The following is a 16,443-nucleotide window of genomic DNA, read 5'->3' as shown; positions in this document are numbered from 1 at the left end:
CAGCCCTATACAAGTGATGTGACTTCAAAAACACATGGAGGGAAAGAGCCTAGAAGATATTAACTACGCAAATTTCAGATAAATATACTAGTACATGGCTAGGTTGTTTATTTAAACTCTACAACCAAATCGTCTAAATGGGGGCATTTTATAGTCACGCAGACACAGTTACTGAAGTACTTTTGGAAGTCATTTGCTTTGACACCAGAATCGCATGATTTCCCATTTTCAAGTTTTACCCAAATGCAATGCTCTTAAAGGAATGTTTCCCATGTACCTACAGGAAGCAGTCCTGCCTATGCAATAATAATACTATTTATTGAAGGGATTGACTTGTGCTCCAACATGCTTTAGTATGCATGGTAAAGATCTCACAGCACAAAATATGGGTCGAAATCCACCTTGAATTTCAAGAGTGGCGGCCAATGCGAATAATCCATTATCACAGAATGAATAATTATGTGTGTGTGTGTGTTTGTAAAAGAATTTGTAATGTACAACTTGCATACCACCATAAACATTGATATGCCTAAAAGTTCCTTGTAATCACAGATATTAGCTGAAAAGCAGCTATTTTGAATGATAAAATGGCTTCCTCAAAAAAGATCTGCAATTTTAGGGAGGAGATCAAAGTGCATCTGAATGTTGAACATCATGAGACCAGTTTATGCCCGAAATATGAACTTTCTGTATTGTTTACAACATGAAATATGGGTCAAAATATACATTCTGGTATGGCGGCCATTTTGAATTTCAAGATGGCCACCTGTAATATCAATATGGACGATCATTTCAGAAAAAGATGCTTCAGAAAGTGTGCTAGCAAGCTCTTTGCCCCAAGTTAGAACCTTACACAATGCATACGATATGAGATATATGCCCAAATCACATTTGCTATGTGGCCATTTTGAATTTCAAGATGGACGCCAACCGAAATAATCCATCATTTAAAACAAAAATGTATATATTAGCATCTCTGACATCATAAGCATGCTTTTTTGCCCCAAATTTATACTTTTCGTAATGCTTACAACCTGAGATACATTAAAAACAAATTTAGCAATGGAGGTCATATCAAGATGGCAGTCTTAAATTTTATTAAAACAACAAACAATATCAGAAAATGGTGTATCAGAATGTCTAACATCACAAACATGCTTTATGCATCAAACTTGAACCTTCTATGATGCTAACATTATGAGAACTGGGTCAAAATACAGTTAGCTATGGCGGCCATTTTGAAATTCAAAATGGCGGTTGAAGACGTGGTCGAAAAAAATGGAACCAAATTAGTTTTTGGATTCAGCACCCCCAAATTGACCAAGTTAAATTTAAAAAAAAAAAAAATCAATTTTGGCCGGGAAATCTCATGGGATCCAATAGTTCGACATAGCAGACCGTACTAAGAGGCGCGGTGTCACGATGGGTTCAGTTATCGGCGTGATATGTCATAAAGCATTTTGAGCACCACGCCGCGATATGAAGACGTAGGCTGAATTATTAGCGTTATCATTATCTGGTTCTGAGTTGTTGATCAGGCTGTTAACTGCATAGACGAATATTTTTCATCAAATTTCTATATGTGTATGAATAAAAAAAGTATAATCTTATTGAGCTGCATAGTGGGGTGATAAGATATTGCCAATGCACTGTAAACATAATCTTTAATAAATTTGACCATGATATCAGTAGGATGGTCTTCGGTATAATTAGAATACAGCACGTATGTGGTAGATCTGTTCAGTATCTATATCAATTCGGTATTAGAGTTTCTGTATACCATTTTATAGTGGGCCTGTAATCAATTGCAAGGATGATTGGTAATAATGACAATGCTAGCTCCGTGGAAGGGGAATGATAAAATTATAAACCCTGTAGAATTTACTTCATATAGTCTTCTTTTGTACTATTTTTATTGTCACTGTTACTTGTTCTCTATAGCATTATTTTCATCTTCGTTATCATGATGGAATTATAAGTACAATAGTATTTTAGTTTCTTAGGATTTCTTTTCATTCTTAATGCTCTCAGGAATGATAGTTCGGCAAGAGACATCTCAATCATGTGTTGCACATTGGACCTCTTTCGAGGTGTCCCTGGAACATTTCTCTTCCGGATATCCGACTATGATTTACAACTCGCTATCTGTGATGGATGTAAGGCTGTCGTGTCTACCCTATCTACCGAGATTAATGCCATCGCATCGCTGTCCAGTGCTGGACGTGTGCATCTTCAAACACATCAAGGGCGTAGAGGAGGTAGGGCAATGATGAATAGGGGAGTCACGAAATAGATAGACTTCGAACATTTTCTGTTTTTCTATGAAGGTCTTTTGTAGAATAATTATTAAGGGCGGCAAAAATAGTTCAAAGAGAAATTCTTGTGAGGTGTCTACAAAAAAAAAATTAACATCAATGTACAATTTAGAATTCGATCGGTATCAGCGGTCGGTGTGTGTAGAGAGTAGAGAGACGAAGTAACGGGTGAAAGAATAAAAGAAAGAACAAGAAAAGGGGAGGAAGGAAATGAATGACAGGATATAGTACCAAAAAGGCAAACCTGGAAAAAATGAACAAAATAGCAAATAGACTTGAAAATAAAACAAGGATTAAAAAATAGAGAAACTAACATTGTAAAGAAAAAGAGATTGATTGACTGAAAAGAGTTGAAAAGGAGAACAAAAAAGGACACACAAAAGTATATTCAACATTGAATTAAAGAGAAATGAATAAAAAATGAAGGGGAAAAGACTCGTGAAAAGGAAAGAAAGAATGATACATATATTGATTATGAAACAAAGAAGAATAAACAAAAACAGGTCAACACGTAGATTTTACTGGACTTTGTTGACCCTGATGGAATTATTTTAGACCATTCAGTTTTTCTCGTGAGTTCATGCGTGTTGAGGAATCATTTAGATAGGTGGTGTGAAGTACACTAGCACCCAGTCTTTCACAAGATTCACAAATCATTGATATCTGTAAGAATAAATCATAGCAATGAAACAAACATTTTTTTTTTGGCAGTCCTCAAAAATAAAAAAAACAGGGAAGATAACAGTGAAGTCATGTAATTATCACTCAATTTTAGGGTTGAATGTTCTTGATAATTATTATGTTTGATACATAAGAATGAACTGCACTTCCAAGTCTTGTTCCCCTATTTTAATTATATATGTAATGGGTAGATGATAGATAAGACAAAGATATTGATGTCAGCGTTCGTATGCAAATAGATATTAGAAATGAACTAAAACCCTGAAAACAACATGGGTTTTTTGAAAAGATAAAACACTTTCGCGACCATAATCACATTTGATTTGATTTGATTTGATTTGATTTGATTTGATTTATTGATGGAGAATGATAATGTGTTGCCTGCTTCGTTTGCCACTTTGTTTGCCTACTGACATGATTAAGACGATCATGTTAGTCTATATAACTTATTCATAAATGAACTGATACAAATTATTAGGCTTTCTCGTAGAATTTATTGTAAGGAAGTCTTTACAAATGCTACTGGAAACATGACAGCCGCTTTGAAAAAAGTTATTAATGAGGTCATTGGTTAAGCAAAAGAAGATGCCATTATTTCAATTTACACATGGCGGACAAGCGCTCTCTAATCCTACAGATGTGGCATGCTGTTTTAATGAGTACTTTAGGTCCTAGTCAAACTTCGAAAATACTTCCTAATATACACAAATAGATATCTCGCAGTATTTAGGAACGTCAAGTAGTCATTCATTATTTATTAAACCAACAGATTGTAGTGACATCCTTGACATTGTACATTTATTAAAATCAAGATATACAAGTGGTCATGATATAATGAACACAAATTATTGGTACAATTTGTAGTATAATGACACCTCTTAGTACATACTTGTAATTTGTCGCTCTCAACTAGCGTATTTCCGAACGCATATAAAATTGCGACAAAACAATTGACTCATCTCTTGTCTCGAATTTTCCTAGTCTTTCTATAGGGCTGGAGAGGCTTGTTTATAATAGACTGTATGATTTTGTTTTGATGCAAAATGATATACTGAACCAAGACAAATATGGTTTCATGAAATTTCATTCTATAAAGATATGGCATTAGCCCAATAATTGCCATAGCTGTGTGTGCCTTGACCTAAGCGAGGCATTCGACACTCTTGACCACGCCAAATCCTTATAAGCAAATTGCAGTGTTGTGGAGTTTGTGACATACAATTATTAAAGATTATTTATCAAATGGGAAGCAGTATCTATATTATGAATCTCTCAACTCTGAAGTATTACCGATACAATGTTGCGTCCCACAAGGATCCTTATTGGTACCGCTACTATTTCTATAAGTGTATATAAGTAATATTTCAAACTTGTTCATGTCAATGCAATATATTTTGTTTGCCGATGACACTAATTGATTCTCTGCCAATTCTGATTTTCAGCTACCCCTAAGAGCTCTTGAAATTGAATTACCGAAATTACATGGCTTAAGAGCAATGAATTATTACTCAACTTTTATAGTTTTTTCATAATAAGAAGCGTAATAGGAAGCATAAAAATGAAACACAAAATCTAAAAATTATGGTGGATTTTATTTCATTGGAACAAAAGAATCAAACTTCTTGGGATACATGTAAATTTATATGGACGGAAATATGAAATGAAACGCGCATGTGCAATTAAAGTGTCTCGTAACGTTGGTACCCTCAATAAGCTTTAAGTATTATGCCCCTAACAATATGCTATTTATGCTTTATAACGTATATGTAAGTATATGCACCAACTCGCAAGGATATCGGGAGATCCTCTATTCGCAGAATTAAAAACACTCAAGGTCATTATTACAATTTTTTTCGCAAAACTCACTCTTATGTTTCGCGTACATAACGGTCAGTTGCCATCTTCTTTTTTTTTTTCTCATGACTTCAAGTTAAACAAGGACATTCATTCTTATCCCACAAGACAAATTGATAAATTTCATTTTTATCATCCTAAAACGGTTATGGCTTTGAAATCTATTACACACCGGACCCGTTATCTAATACACTCTTCCTTCTGGAATTGAAAGTTCAAAGTCTATAATTTATGTAGTCTTTTAAGAAAGCTGTAAAACAATGTTGCTCTCTGCATATCAGTGATTTAAGTATGTCACAGTAGTTTTATTATGCATGAAATTCCTCTGTGAAAGTATCGCCGTACTGAATCTATTACGTAATCCCTGCCATGACCTGACAATCTACACCTGTACCTCGATGACAAAATGTTATTAATGATTAGTGATCCATTGTAAAGGTGATCTAACTTTGTGTAAGCCTTTAATGAAAGCAGACAAACCTTTCATTTCCTTTCTCCTTTCTTCTTTCCTACCTCTACGCAAGTCATCCCTCCATCCTATTTTTTTTTTTCGGTATGTGTCTTGTACATAGGCAGCATGCAAAACAAGCTACGCTTAGGCTGTAGTCCTTCTGTATTATACATGGTATCCCTGATAGATTTTGCTGTACATTGTAAAGGTAAGGAAGAAAAAATACTTTGTTAACAACTTATGTTTATGTGTATGTATGGCACCAAATATTAATGTGTACAGGAACATGTGCATGTACAATGGTAATGCAGGAACCAATAAGTCAAATCAAATTACTGTCGGACTCATGGGGTTATTTGCCTAAAGCGTCGAGCTCGTGGGCTGTATAACTCATTGACTTTTTTTCTTCTGTGTCGAACTTGTGGGTTTCGGTCTCGTGGGATAATTCCCGATTTCAGTGTATATCTTATTCCTGAAAGAGTAAATTGTAGTCCTGCTTTATTCAATATTTGATCGGACCAGAACTGAACCACTCCAGGTAGATATCAGTGTGTTAATTTAATGTTGTCATTTGTACCAGCAATTTTAGAAAATTGCATTAAATGCAGGTTTATTTACGGACCCCTGGGCATGTGTAATTTATCCCTATGGGACCACTTTGTCAACGATAGTCAATTTGATATAGGCCTACTGTTTTGATTTTTTTTTCTTGCCCTGATCCAGTTCCAAAGGCACTACGAAGAGAGGATGAGCCGGGTCAGACAACCTTCTGACAGATTAGTGTTCCTACTGTCCAAGTTCACAGACGACATGAGAGTCACGTGTAGCCTTAATGGCAGCGACGAAGATTCCAAGGTACCTAGATGCAAGCCCTGTTAAGCGGTTCAATCTTGATAACAAAGGCTCTTAAATCTTATACGAAATTGATATGTATGCATGGGCGTAAATCCCGGGGGATGGGGGGGGGGGATATATCCCCCCCTGAAATGAGGAGGGGGGGATGGCCTGTACAATCATCCCCCCCTGAAATTTGAGAAAAAAATGGAGGAAGCAGAAATGTGATTGTATCAATTTTGCCATATTGCATGACGTTCGTACGCCCGCCTTCAGACAGGTTACAGAGCTGAACAGTATTTTATCTTGTAGGATAATGTATACCCGTACATAATTTTCTCAAGCGCTCGCTCGCTTCGCTCGCTCGCGAAGAAAGTAATATCGACATAAGGTATGGTCCAGACGTTGACAACGTCAAATAGCATAGGCTTACATGTAAACATGCTATGAAGCGAGCAACTCGGGACCATCTGCAAATTATGTACGAAAACAAACAAACAATAACAAAAACTATACCGCCATAATTGACCCCCCCCCTCCATTTCCTGAATCATTCCTGAAACGATGATGACTCTGATACATCTATGGGCATACCCAGGGATGATGTGGGGCGTCGAATCTATCTCGGGGGGGGGGGGGGGAGGGGCATTTGCCCCGCCCCTACGGAAATGTTGGGGGCAGACAAATCTTTTGTCCCCCAAGCAATTCCCGAGATGAGGACAAATCTCGAACTTTCTTTATGGAAAATTGGACAACTACCGCCAGAATTATGCACCGGATCGCTGAATTGCAATCATAAATATGCAAAAGCTCCACTACTGGGTCCCTTTCGATAGACTTTGTACACTTTTGAGATTGACGTTTTATTTCCTTATATTTATCAAAGAGTGTGCAGCAGATCTTTCACTTACAAAAACTCCCTCATATATGCAGAGGCGTCGATGGAGGGGGAGGGGGATGGTTCCCCCGTAGAAGCATTGGGGACAAACAGATCATTTTGCTCCTCCTCGTAACTCCCGAGATGTGGAAATGTTCTTACTTTTTTGATAGAAAACTGTCTAAATATTTCACCCCAAAGATGGCTGAATTTCAATTCTGAAAATACAAAATCTCCCTCGCGTAAGAGGGGGATAGGCCTAACCCCTCCCATACCCTCCTCGTTCAGTCATTTCTACTTAATACACTTTAGATTGACAGATTTCAAAATGTTTCATCTAAAGTGTGCACCAGGTCTGTTACTTCAGTTTAAAGAAATGCAAATGTTCCTTGGATGGGAGGAGATGTACTTTCAATTAACGGAGGGTCCCCCTCCCTTAAAAAAAAAAAAAATAGTATACACTTCTGTGATTGAAATTTCCCCAGATTACATCATAAATGTGTTTACGAGATATTTGTTGCTGCCAGTAATTGCCAGCAGTTGCGCCCGGTACGCCCCCATCCCTTAATTTCCGAAGCGAAAAAAGTACAGCTACAAACGGCAGTTTTTGAATTGTAAAATGTCAAAATTTTCAAGCTCGCTCGCATTTAATCGTCATGCCATTCTCCTGATGTCGCTGCCGGGTAAATTGCCAGCAGTTGCGCCCGGTGCGCCCCCCCCCTTATTATTCAAAGCGAAAAAAATATAGCTACAAACGGCAGTTTTTGGACTGTAAAATGCCAAAATTTTCAAGCTCGCTCGCTCCGCTCGTTCGCATTTAATTGTTATGTCATTCTCCCTGATGTTGCTGCCAGTAATTGCCAGCAGTTGCGCCCGGTGCGCCCTACCCCCTTAATTTCCTAAGCAAAAAAAATATAGCTACAAACGGCCGTTTGTGGACTGTACAATGTCAAAATTTTCAAGCTCGCTTGCTTCGCTCGCTCGCATCTAATCGTCATGCCATTCTCCTGATGTTGCTGCCGGGTAATTGCCAGCAGTTAGCGCCCGGTGCCCCGCCCCCATGATTTTCAAAGCGAAAAAAATATAGCTACAAACGGCAGTTTTTGGACTGTAAAATGTCAAAATTTTCAAGCTCGCTCGCTTCGCCTCGCTCGCATTTAATCATTATGTCATTCTCCTGATGTTGCTGCCAGTGATTGCCAGCAGTTGCGCCCGGTGCGCCCCACACCCCCTTAATTTCCAAAGCAAAAAAAAAAAAAAAAAAAAAAAAATGGCTACAAACAGCCGTTTTTGGACTGTACAATGTCAAAATTTTCAAGCTCGCTCGCATTTAATCGTCATGTCATTCTCCTGATGTTGCTGCCGGGTAATTGCCAGCAGCTGCGCCCGGTGCGCCCCCCCCCTTTATTTTACAAAGCGGAAAAAATATACCTACAAACGGCACTTTTTGGACTGTAAAATGTCAAAATTTTCAAGCTCGCTCGCTTCGCTCGCTCGCATTTAATCATTATGTCATTCTCCTGATGTTGCTGCCAGTGATTGCCAGCAGTTGCGCCCGGTGCGCCCCACACCTCCTTAATTTCCAAAGCAAAAAAAAATTGGCTACAAACAGCCGTTTTGGACTGTACAATGTCAAAATTTTCAAGCTCGCTCGCATTTAATCATCATGTCATTCTCCTGATGTTGCTGCCGGGTAATTGCCAGCAGCTGCGCCCGGTGCGCCCCCCCCCCCCCTTTATTTACAAAGCGGAAAAATATACCTACAAACGGCACTTTTTGGACTGTAAAATGTCAAAATTTTCAAGCTCGCTCGCTCCGCTCGCTCGCATTTAATCGTTATGTCATTCTCCTGATGTTGCTGCCAGTAATTGCCAGCAGTTGCGCCCGGTGCGCCCCCACCCCCTTAATTTCCTAAGCGAAAAAATACAGCTACAAACGGCCGTTTGTGGACTGTACAATGTCAAAATTTTCAAGCTCGCTCGCTTCACTCGCTCGCATTTAATCGTCATGCCATTCTCCTGATGTTGCTGCCGGGTAATTGCCAGCAGTTTGCGCCCGGTGCCCCGCCCCCCTAATTTCAAAGCGGAAAAATATAGCTACAAACGGCAGTTTTTGGACTGTAAAATGTCAAAATTTTCAAGCTCGCTCGCTTCGCTCGCTCGCATTTAATCATTATGTCATTCTCCTGATGTTGCTGCCAGTAATTGCCAGCAGTTGCGCCCGGTGCGCCCCCACCCCCTTAATTTCCAAAGCAAAAAAATTGGCTACAAACATCCGTTTTTTGGACTGTACAATGACAAAATTTTCAAGCTCGCTCGCTTCACTCGCTCGCATTTAATCGTCATGCCATTCTCCTGATGTTGCTGCCGGGTAATTGCCAGCAGTTGCGCCCGGTGCCTCCCCCCCCCCCCCTTAATTTTCAAAGCGAAAAAAATATAGCTACAAACGGCAGTTTTTGGACTGTCTAATGTCAAAATTTTCAAGCTCGCTCGCTTCGCTCGCTCGCATTTAATCGTTATGTCATTCTCCTGATGTTGCTGCCAGTAATTGCCAGCAGTTGCTCCCGGTGCGCACCCCCCACCCCCCTTAATTTCCAAAGCAAAAAATTTGGCTACAAACAGCCGTTTTGGGACTGTACAATGTCAATTTTTTAAGCTCGATTGCATTTAATCGTCATGTCATTCTCCCTGATGTTGCTGCCGGGTAATTGCCAGCAGTTGCGCCCGGTGCGCCCCCCCCCCCCCCCTTATTTCCCAAGCGAAAAAAATATAGCTACAAACGGCCGTTTTTGGACTGCACAATGTCAAAATTCATGATCGCGTTCATGATCTTCAGTGTGAGAATTAATACAAGAAGTTTCTCTAAATAATACCATTTTATAGGCAAAATTGTTCAATAGTAATCTACATAAAATGTACTGCTAACTTAAACATATTGGACTGTTTCAAGTCGATAAAACACGCAAAAAAAATGCATCAAATTACACCATTTACAACATCAATATGCAAAAAGTTCTCACTGTGGCAGGGGGAAACCCCCCTCCCACTTGACCCCCCCCCCCCCCTCGCTCGCATCACTCCTTCGCATCTAACCGCTCCCCTAAGATCAAATCCTGGCTACGCCGGTGATAGGCTCCACTATTTAGTAGGCCTTCACAGTGATGTCGCACAGGCGGAGCAAGAGCTGAAATACCACGATGTAGTCATTCAATTATCTATGAATATTTCTTTTTCTTACTTGTTTTTTTGATAGAAAAAAACCCCAAATTTCACCAAAAGTGTGCACCAGATCGCTAAATTTCAGGTCTGAAAATGCCAAATTTTCCTCGTGTGGGAGGGGATACCCCCCTCCCACACCCTCCCCCCGCTAGGCCGCTCCGCTCCCTCGCACAGATATTCAAACTCAAAGTCCCTCCCCTACCCCCCGTCATTAAAACGGAGCGATGCCCCTGGGATGATTGCTTTACTGACTGAAATCAGGAAAATTGAAGAATACAATAAATAGCTACAGGAAAATATCTTCTACGTTATTACATACAAAGAAATGGATATCCTTATTAGCATTTTATTGAATTTATTTGGGCATTATTCAGGGCTGCGCTACGTTTTGAAAGGGGGGGGGGGTGTCAAAATCGCCTGTCAGTCAACAAGAAAGAACATCAAAAGACAAGAGAAACAACAACAAAAAAGTCTTCATACTTTTAAGGTCTATTTTCTGCCGAAAGTCGGCTGACAAGCAAAAAACAAACAAACAAACAAACAAAAAACAAGAAGAAAAAGTCTTCATATTTTTGCTACCACTTCCCTCCCACTTTGCATGGAAAAGAGTGGGACATTTGATCCCTGTAAAGTATGTGTATGTGGGGGGTGGGGGGGGGGCAAGCTTCTCCCCCCCCCCCCCCCCCCCCCCCCCCCCCCCCCTAGGGGCTGCGCCGGTCCAGTTATGGGCTCGTAATCGTGGTGATGGTGACTATCACCAATCATCCCCCCCACTCCACAGTACGGATTTACGCCGTTGTATGTATGAACTGAAATCATGTTACGCATCAATTATGAAATCATCTAGTGCCACACTTGTTTTGTTTTCTGTGCTGCAATAATTTCAGTAATATTTTCCAGCTAGATATTCTAGGTAACTGCCCAAAATATGACTGAAAATCGTATGATAATTGACACTCTTGAAAGTTTTTAGCATTGCATCGTTCTCATGAGTTTAGAACAGTGTAAGAGACACAATATAGTAGGCAACATGCTAATATTTTGTAGATTATTTTCGCGTATCTGTAATCAAATAACAATGAATTATTCATTCGCTGTTTCAAGATGTAGGAGGATGTATCTGATGAGAGGAGGGAAGACTTGATATAATAATAGTCTTCGTATCATCTGTGAACCGAACAAACTCAGCCTTTGCGTTTCACATTTTAACAGGTGGTAAAGCGACATGATTTAGCGCAGATGGAGATAAAGAAGATTTTATATTTCTCACTCGATTTCAAAGACCAACCGCAAGACAGCCAGATCGTTCTAACACTCGATGACGAACACAAGATAAAATTTTGTGCGTTTTTCGGGGGTAAGTAGAAGAAGTTTATCTCGAATAGTCAACAATGGTGTTCATGGAGTGATGAGTCATTTGATGAATCTTTCTGTTTTATTCTATATCAATCTTAAGTTATAAATTATGCTAACACTTTGAACTCGGTAGTTCCCCTTAACGTATGATGAAAACCTCACACTACTAAGGATAATATTCCCTTGATTTTCAGTCCGTTTCGATTATCTAAAAGGTAAAATTGACGTGAGAATATAATTATCTTTGTGTGTGTATATCTTGTGTAAAATTTATGTATTATGATAACAATACATTTTTTCAGCTTTCATATCGCTACTTTCAAATAACTATGATGCCGACCGAGTAATATTTGTTTTATTTGTCAAACGCGAAGGGAAATGCGTTTAACAAATAAATTTATATGTAAAACAACAATAACATGCGCGTATATAAGCGTAAGTACACAACACCACTACCTGAAGAGAGGAACACCTCTTCGCTCTGTTTTTCATGTTTTAAGTTCATACGGCGTTAATTCAGTTGATGAAAACATAGTAAGTGATCAGGCCATACAATCTGGTAAAAAGTGGCACGACAATATTTTGATATGCGGTACCTTGAAGCCATCAGTAACACTGAGAAATGTGGGTTTTTGGTCAAATCAGTATCACCCCCTACACAAGACGACGCACCAAACAGTTCGCTTAATGGCCCTTATAATGTGAAGCTCGGAAAGGAGCTGTGATTTCATTGCTGTAAGGGTATGTAGTCTTGATGCTGCTTTACCACTATTGCAGTGTGATTTGTAGCATATTTTGTTGGGTCTTTGTTTTCTTTACCAGATATGTGAGGGTGATGCTCGTTAATCCGAATGTCCATTATTCTGAAACACAAAAATTTCCCAAATCTAAGCCTTCGTCAAAACGAAAATGAATAGGGTTCGTTAGAATATGTTATGTAAATGTTAACACAAAGGTTCATTTTTCGATGGGTGTTTAATGTGAGAGTATGAAACAAGGTTCGTTACTCCAAATTCTTTTGATTCGGAAAATGAAATATGGTTCGTTGACCTTCGGAAAAACGAATTGTAACCGTTGGTGACGTATTGTCTCTGTCTCGGATGCATTGGTCTGTATAAACATTGAAGAGGTCAATCCAGCACCGTCCTCTACTGCTGCTGCTGCTGCTGCATCTAACATCGACACATCTTCAACCTCAACACTTCCACTTGCAGATGTTTCCTCGTAAGTTTACTTACTGTATTCCGAAATTGTCATTAGCAAACTTTACCCCCCCCCCCAAAAAAAAAAAGAAAAAGAGATAAAAATAAAATAAGAATAATGATAATAAACGGATTATGTGCTTGCTCCCATTATCTAGCACATACTGACCCTATTTTGTGGCTCCTACGATTGTTAAAGATATTTCAAATACGTTTGGAGCGCCATTTTATTTCATTACATTTATTTCATTCTTTCTTTCTTTTCGGCAAACATAACACGAAATGAATCAGATGTTAGGTATGTACTCGACTTTACATGGTAGATAATGGTTAACAAATACAAAATTATATATGGGAACCGGCAAAATACAAAAATATGTCTGAAAAAAAAAAGAATTGAAAGGTCCACTGAAAAGCATGCTTGTAAATTGTGAACCACTCAAAGGATTCTGTGAACATATTTGTTTACAAAGACAGGACAGAACAAGACAGGAGAAACACACGACATGACTTTACAGAATGGTATACCATTGAAAGTAATAAAGCACAAAAGAATAATGGAAAGAAAGGAAAGAGAGAAAAAAAGGAAATGAAAGGAAAAGCCAACACACTGAACATCGGGATCGAAAGAGAGAATTGAGGTGCTTCAGAGCTCGAGCAGCTGAGCAAAGTTTGTACAAATAAGATAATGTAGAAAATACACAATGATGAATTCAATGATTAACGATGAACTCTTAGGTTGTAGAGACTAGCTGGGTAATAAATAATATACATCTTAGTATGAATTCAAACAAAAAAGTTTCAACTTACGCTTAAACGAATTCAAAGATAAAGAGTTCAGTCTCTCTCCCCAAGCCCTGTGAAGTGGAAGAACATTTCCAGTTTGTCCGAGACCAAGCTGTTATACTTCAATGTTTTAGTGGAGAAACTCAACCTTTTGCATCTATACAGGAAGTTCCGTCCGGACATAACCAAGTCATGTCCACTGTACGTCAGTTCAAAGGCGATAAGAAGTTTTGAATGATATTTTATGGACGCTTTGCTGTACATTTGAAATGATCTGTTATAATACCACGTTGGTCGATCTAAAGAGGAGTCAAATGATCTCCTTTAACCATGAAAAATAAAAAGAGTTATTATACAAATGACAGAGATAAGAATGTACTCATATATAAGTCCACTCTGATATTCAATGGAGGGGATTGGGTCTCTACCATTCAATATTCGCGCAAAATGCTCATAGATGCAGTCCTCGCGGTCGAATTAACATGTTAACTGATGGCGAATCTCGTTGGGGCGCTCAGTTCATGAAGTAAGGACCAGAAGACATCTCTGCGTTGAGTTTACTCACAGTTGGGGGGGGGGGGTCCTTGTCCAAATGAAGGTTACTTCGGGCTTGGTGCAAATTCTGAAAGCTGTATGTATGGTCCACAAAGCACTAAGTAATCATTTGACTCCTCCTTAGATCGACCAACATATAACAGATAGTTTCGAATGTACAGCAAATCATCCATAAAATATCATTAACAACTTGTTATCGTCTTTGAACTGACGTACAGTGGACATGATTTGGTTATGTCAGGATGGAACTTCGTGTATAGATGCAAAAGGTTGAGTTTCTCCACTAAAACATTTAAGTATAACAGCTTGGTCTCGGAGAAACTGGAAACGTTCTTCCACTTCACATGGCTTGGGGAGAGAGACTGAACCCAGAAGTATCAACTCCAATGTATACTATGTACATTCTCCTGCTCCTACTATCCCATAATACTCATCTCTTGTAACATACCATAGCTTTCCTGACTAACCCTTCTCAAAGAAACTTTATACAAAAACTTTATACAAAAACTGACTATGAATGATACGGGGAGAGATGGAGAGAGATTGAAAAAGAAACTTAATACAAAGCATTCTACATGCATGCTGTACTCTGGTTCTTTGAACGGCATCATAAGGTGGCAAACTTCAAAGTAATGTAGAACAATACCAGCCACTTTTATGTGGTTTTCTATCTCTAAGTCACTGTCCAGTCATTGCCACTGTCCAGTCATTGCCACTAAATCCACTATTCAAGCAGGATGGCGGTGCCTCTTTTGTTTCATAAACTCATTCAACCTTTAGGTTGCGTGGTGGCACTATATAATACATTGTGTACCAAGCAGCTATTGTATCTTGGTAATGAATAGATTTCAGCTTTCTTGTTCTACAAAAACTATATGCACAGTAAAATGGGCAAGTTGCTCCATAAACTTATATGACATGTCTTGGCATGAAAGCTACTATATTCCAGCCTTCTGCCATTACAATCTCTACAGTAAAGTGGGCTTGTTACTCCACCACTTTACATTATAATTAAACATTAACTGACCCAGCTAAAAGAAAAACAAATCTTTAATTTTTAAAATCTTATATTTCACGAATAATAGATCTGCATGGGAACGTGGTGAAACGCCACAAATACAGTAATACGAAGTGCTTTTTTTGTAGTTACAATAGTTTATTTAATAAAGTTGATGGACACTACCCCATGCTAAAATGTCATAATTAAGATAAGGTAATATTAATGAAATATACATCGTCAACAAAGAAGACAACGGGATATGAGATTTACGTTTATTAATAATGCCAATATTACGCGAAATTATTTTACTAATATTGATAATATGAGGCTTCCACGACAGTTTGTCGTCCACTGTGATACCGAGAAACTTTGTGAGATACACATTCGAAATGAACGTCATCAAGAATGATATCTGTACTTAACTCCTCTGTAGACTTAGTAAATAACATTACACTTGGTTTTCTGAAGATTTAGTGATAATTTATTGGCTCTTATCCATTAAGTCACTTTTTGTTTTTAATTCAGAATTGACAGTACCGACAAGGGTGATTGGATTTTGGTGGGAGAAGAAAATATTTGAATCATCGGCGAAAAGTATAAAAGAAAGTATGTCGGATGATCTGCAAAAAATCATCAATGCAAATGATGAAAAATAAAGGTCCTAATATACTACCCTGAGGGAGGCCACATTTAATGACATCAAGACTAGAGCTGTGCTCGTTCAAAGATACATATTGTTTTTGGTTTTGCAGGTAACTCCTGAACCACTAAAAGGCCTTCCATCGTATACAATTTATGAAGTAAAATTTCGTGATTAAATGTATCGAAGGCCTTGGAGAAGTCCAGCAAGATACCAACAAGATGAGAATGGTTATCTATAGTGTGCAGCGTTACCAATAAACTTCAAAATAGCATGGATGGTGCTGTGTTTCTGACGAACCCAAATTGGGAATTCGTAAAAAACATAAAAATTAAGAAATTTAATCGTTCTTGTAAATATCAATTTTTCAAAACTTAAGGTAGGGATGAAAGTAAAGAAATAGGTATATACTAACTTATATCAAAACTATCTCCTTTTTTAAATAAAGGAAAAAACTTAGCAATTATTATACATTCAGGAAAAACACCATATAATATGGATTTCTTAGAAATATGAGAAAGTGGATGAGCAATACAAAATACAATTCCATTTATAACAAAATTACTTATATCACCATAACCGGCACTTCGTTTATCATTCATTGCATTAACAGTGTCTATTATTTCATATTCTATTCAATTCTATTCAATTCAATTCAATTCATTTATTTTCAT

General features: G+C 38.3%; 1 protein-coding gene across 1 annotated transcript in view; it reads left to right on the top strand.

The window, feature by feature from the left end:
• Nucleotides 1-2,126: 2,126 nt before the first annotated feature.
• Nucleotides 2,127-16,443, top strand: part of LOC140245761 (uncharacterized) — a 28,157-nt gene continuing 13,840 nt past the window's right edge. The window contains exons 1-2 of the mRNA XM_072325285.1: nt 2,127-2,258; nt 6,025-6,156. Of these exons, the coding sequence (XP_072181386.1) occupies nt 2,127-2,258; nt 6,025-6,156 (264 nt within the window). The remainder of the gene's footprint in view (nt 2,259-6,024; nt 6,157-16,443) is intronic.

The sequence above is a fragment of the Diadema setosum genome, unplaced genomic scaffold (genome assembly GCF_964275005.1).
Source record: "Diadema setosum unplaced genomic scaffold, eeDiaSeto1 scaffold_31, whole genome shotgun sequence".
NCBI lineage: Eukaryota > Metazoa > Echinodermata > Echinoidea > Diadematoida > Diadematidae > Diadema > Diadema setosum.
Note: the sequence above shows the minus strand (reverse complement) of the source record. Positions and strands in the feature narration are given on the sequence as shown.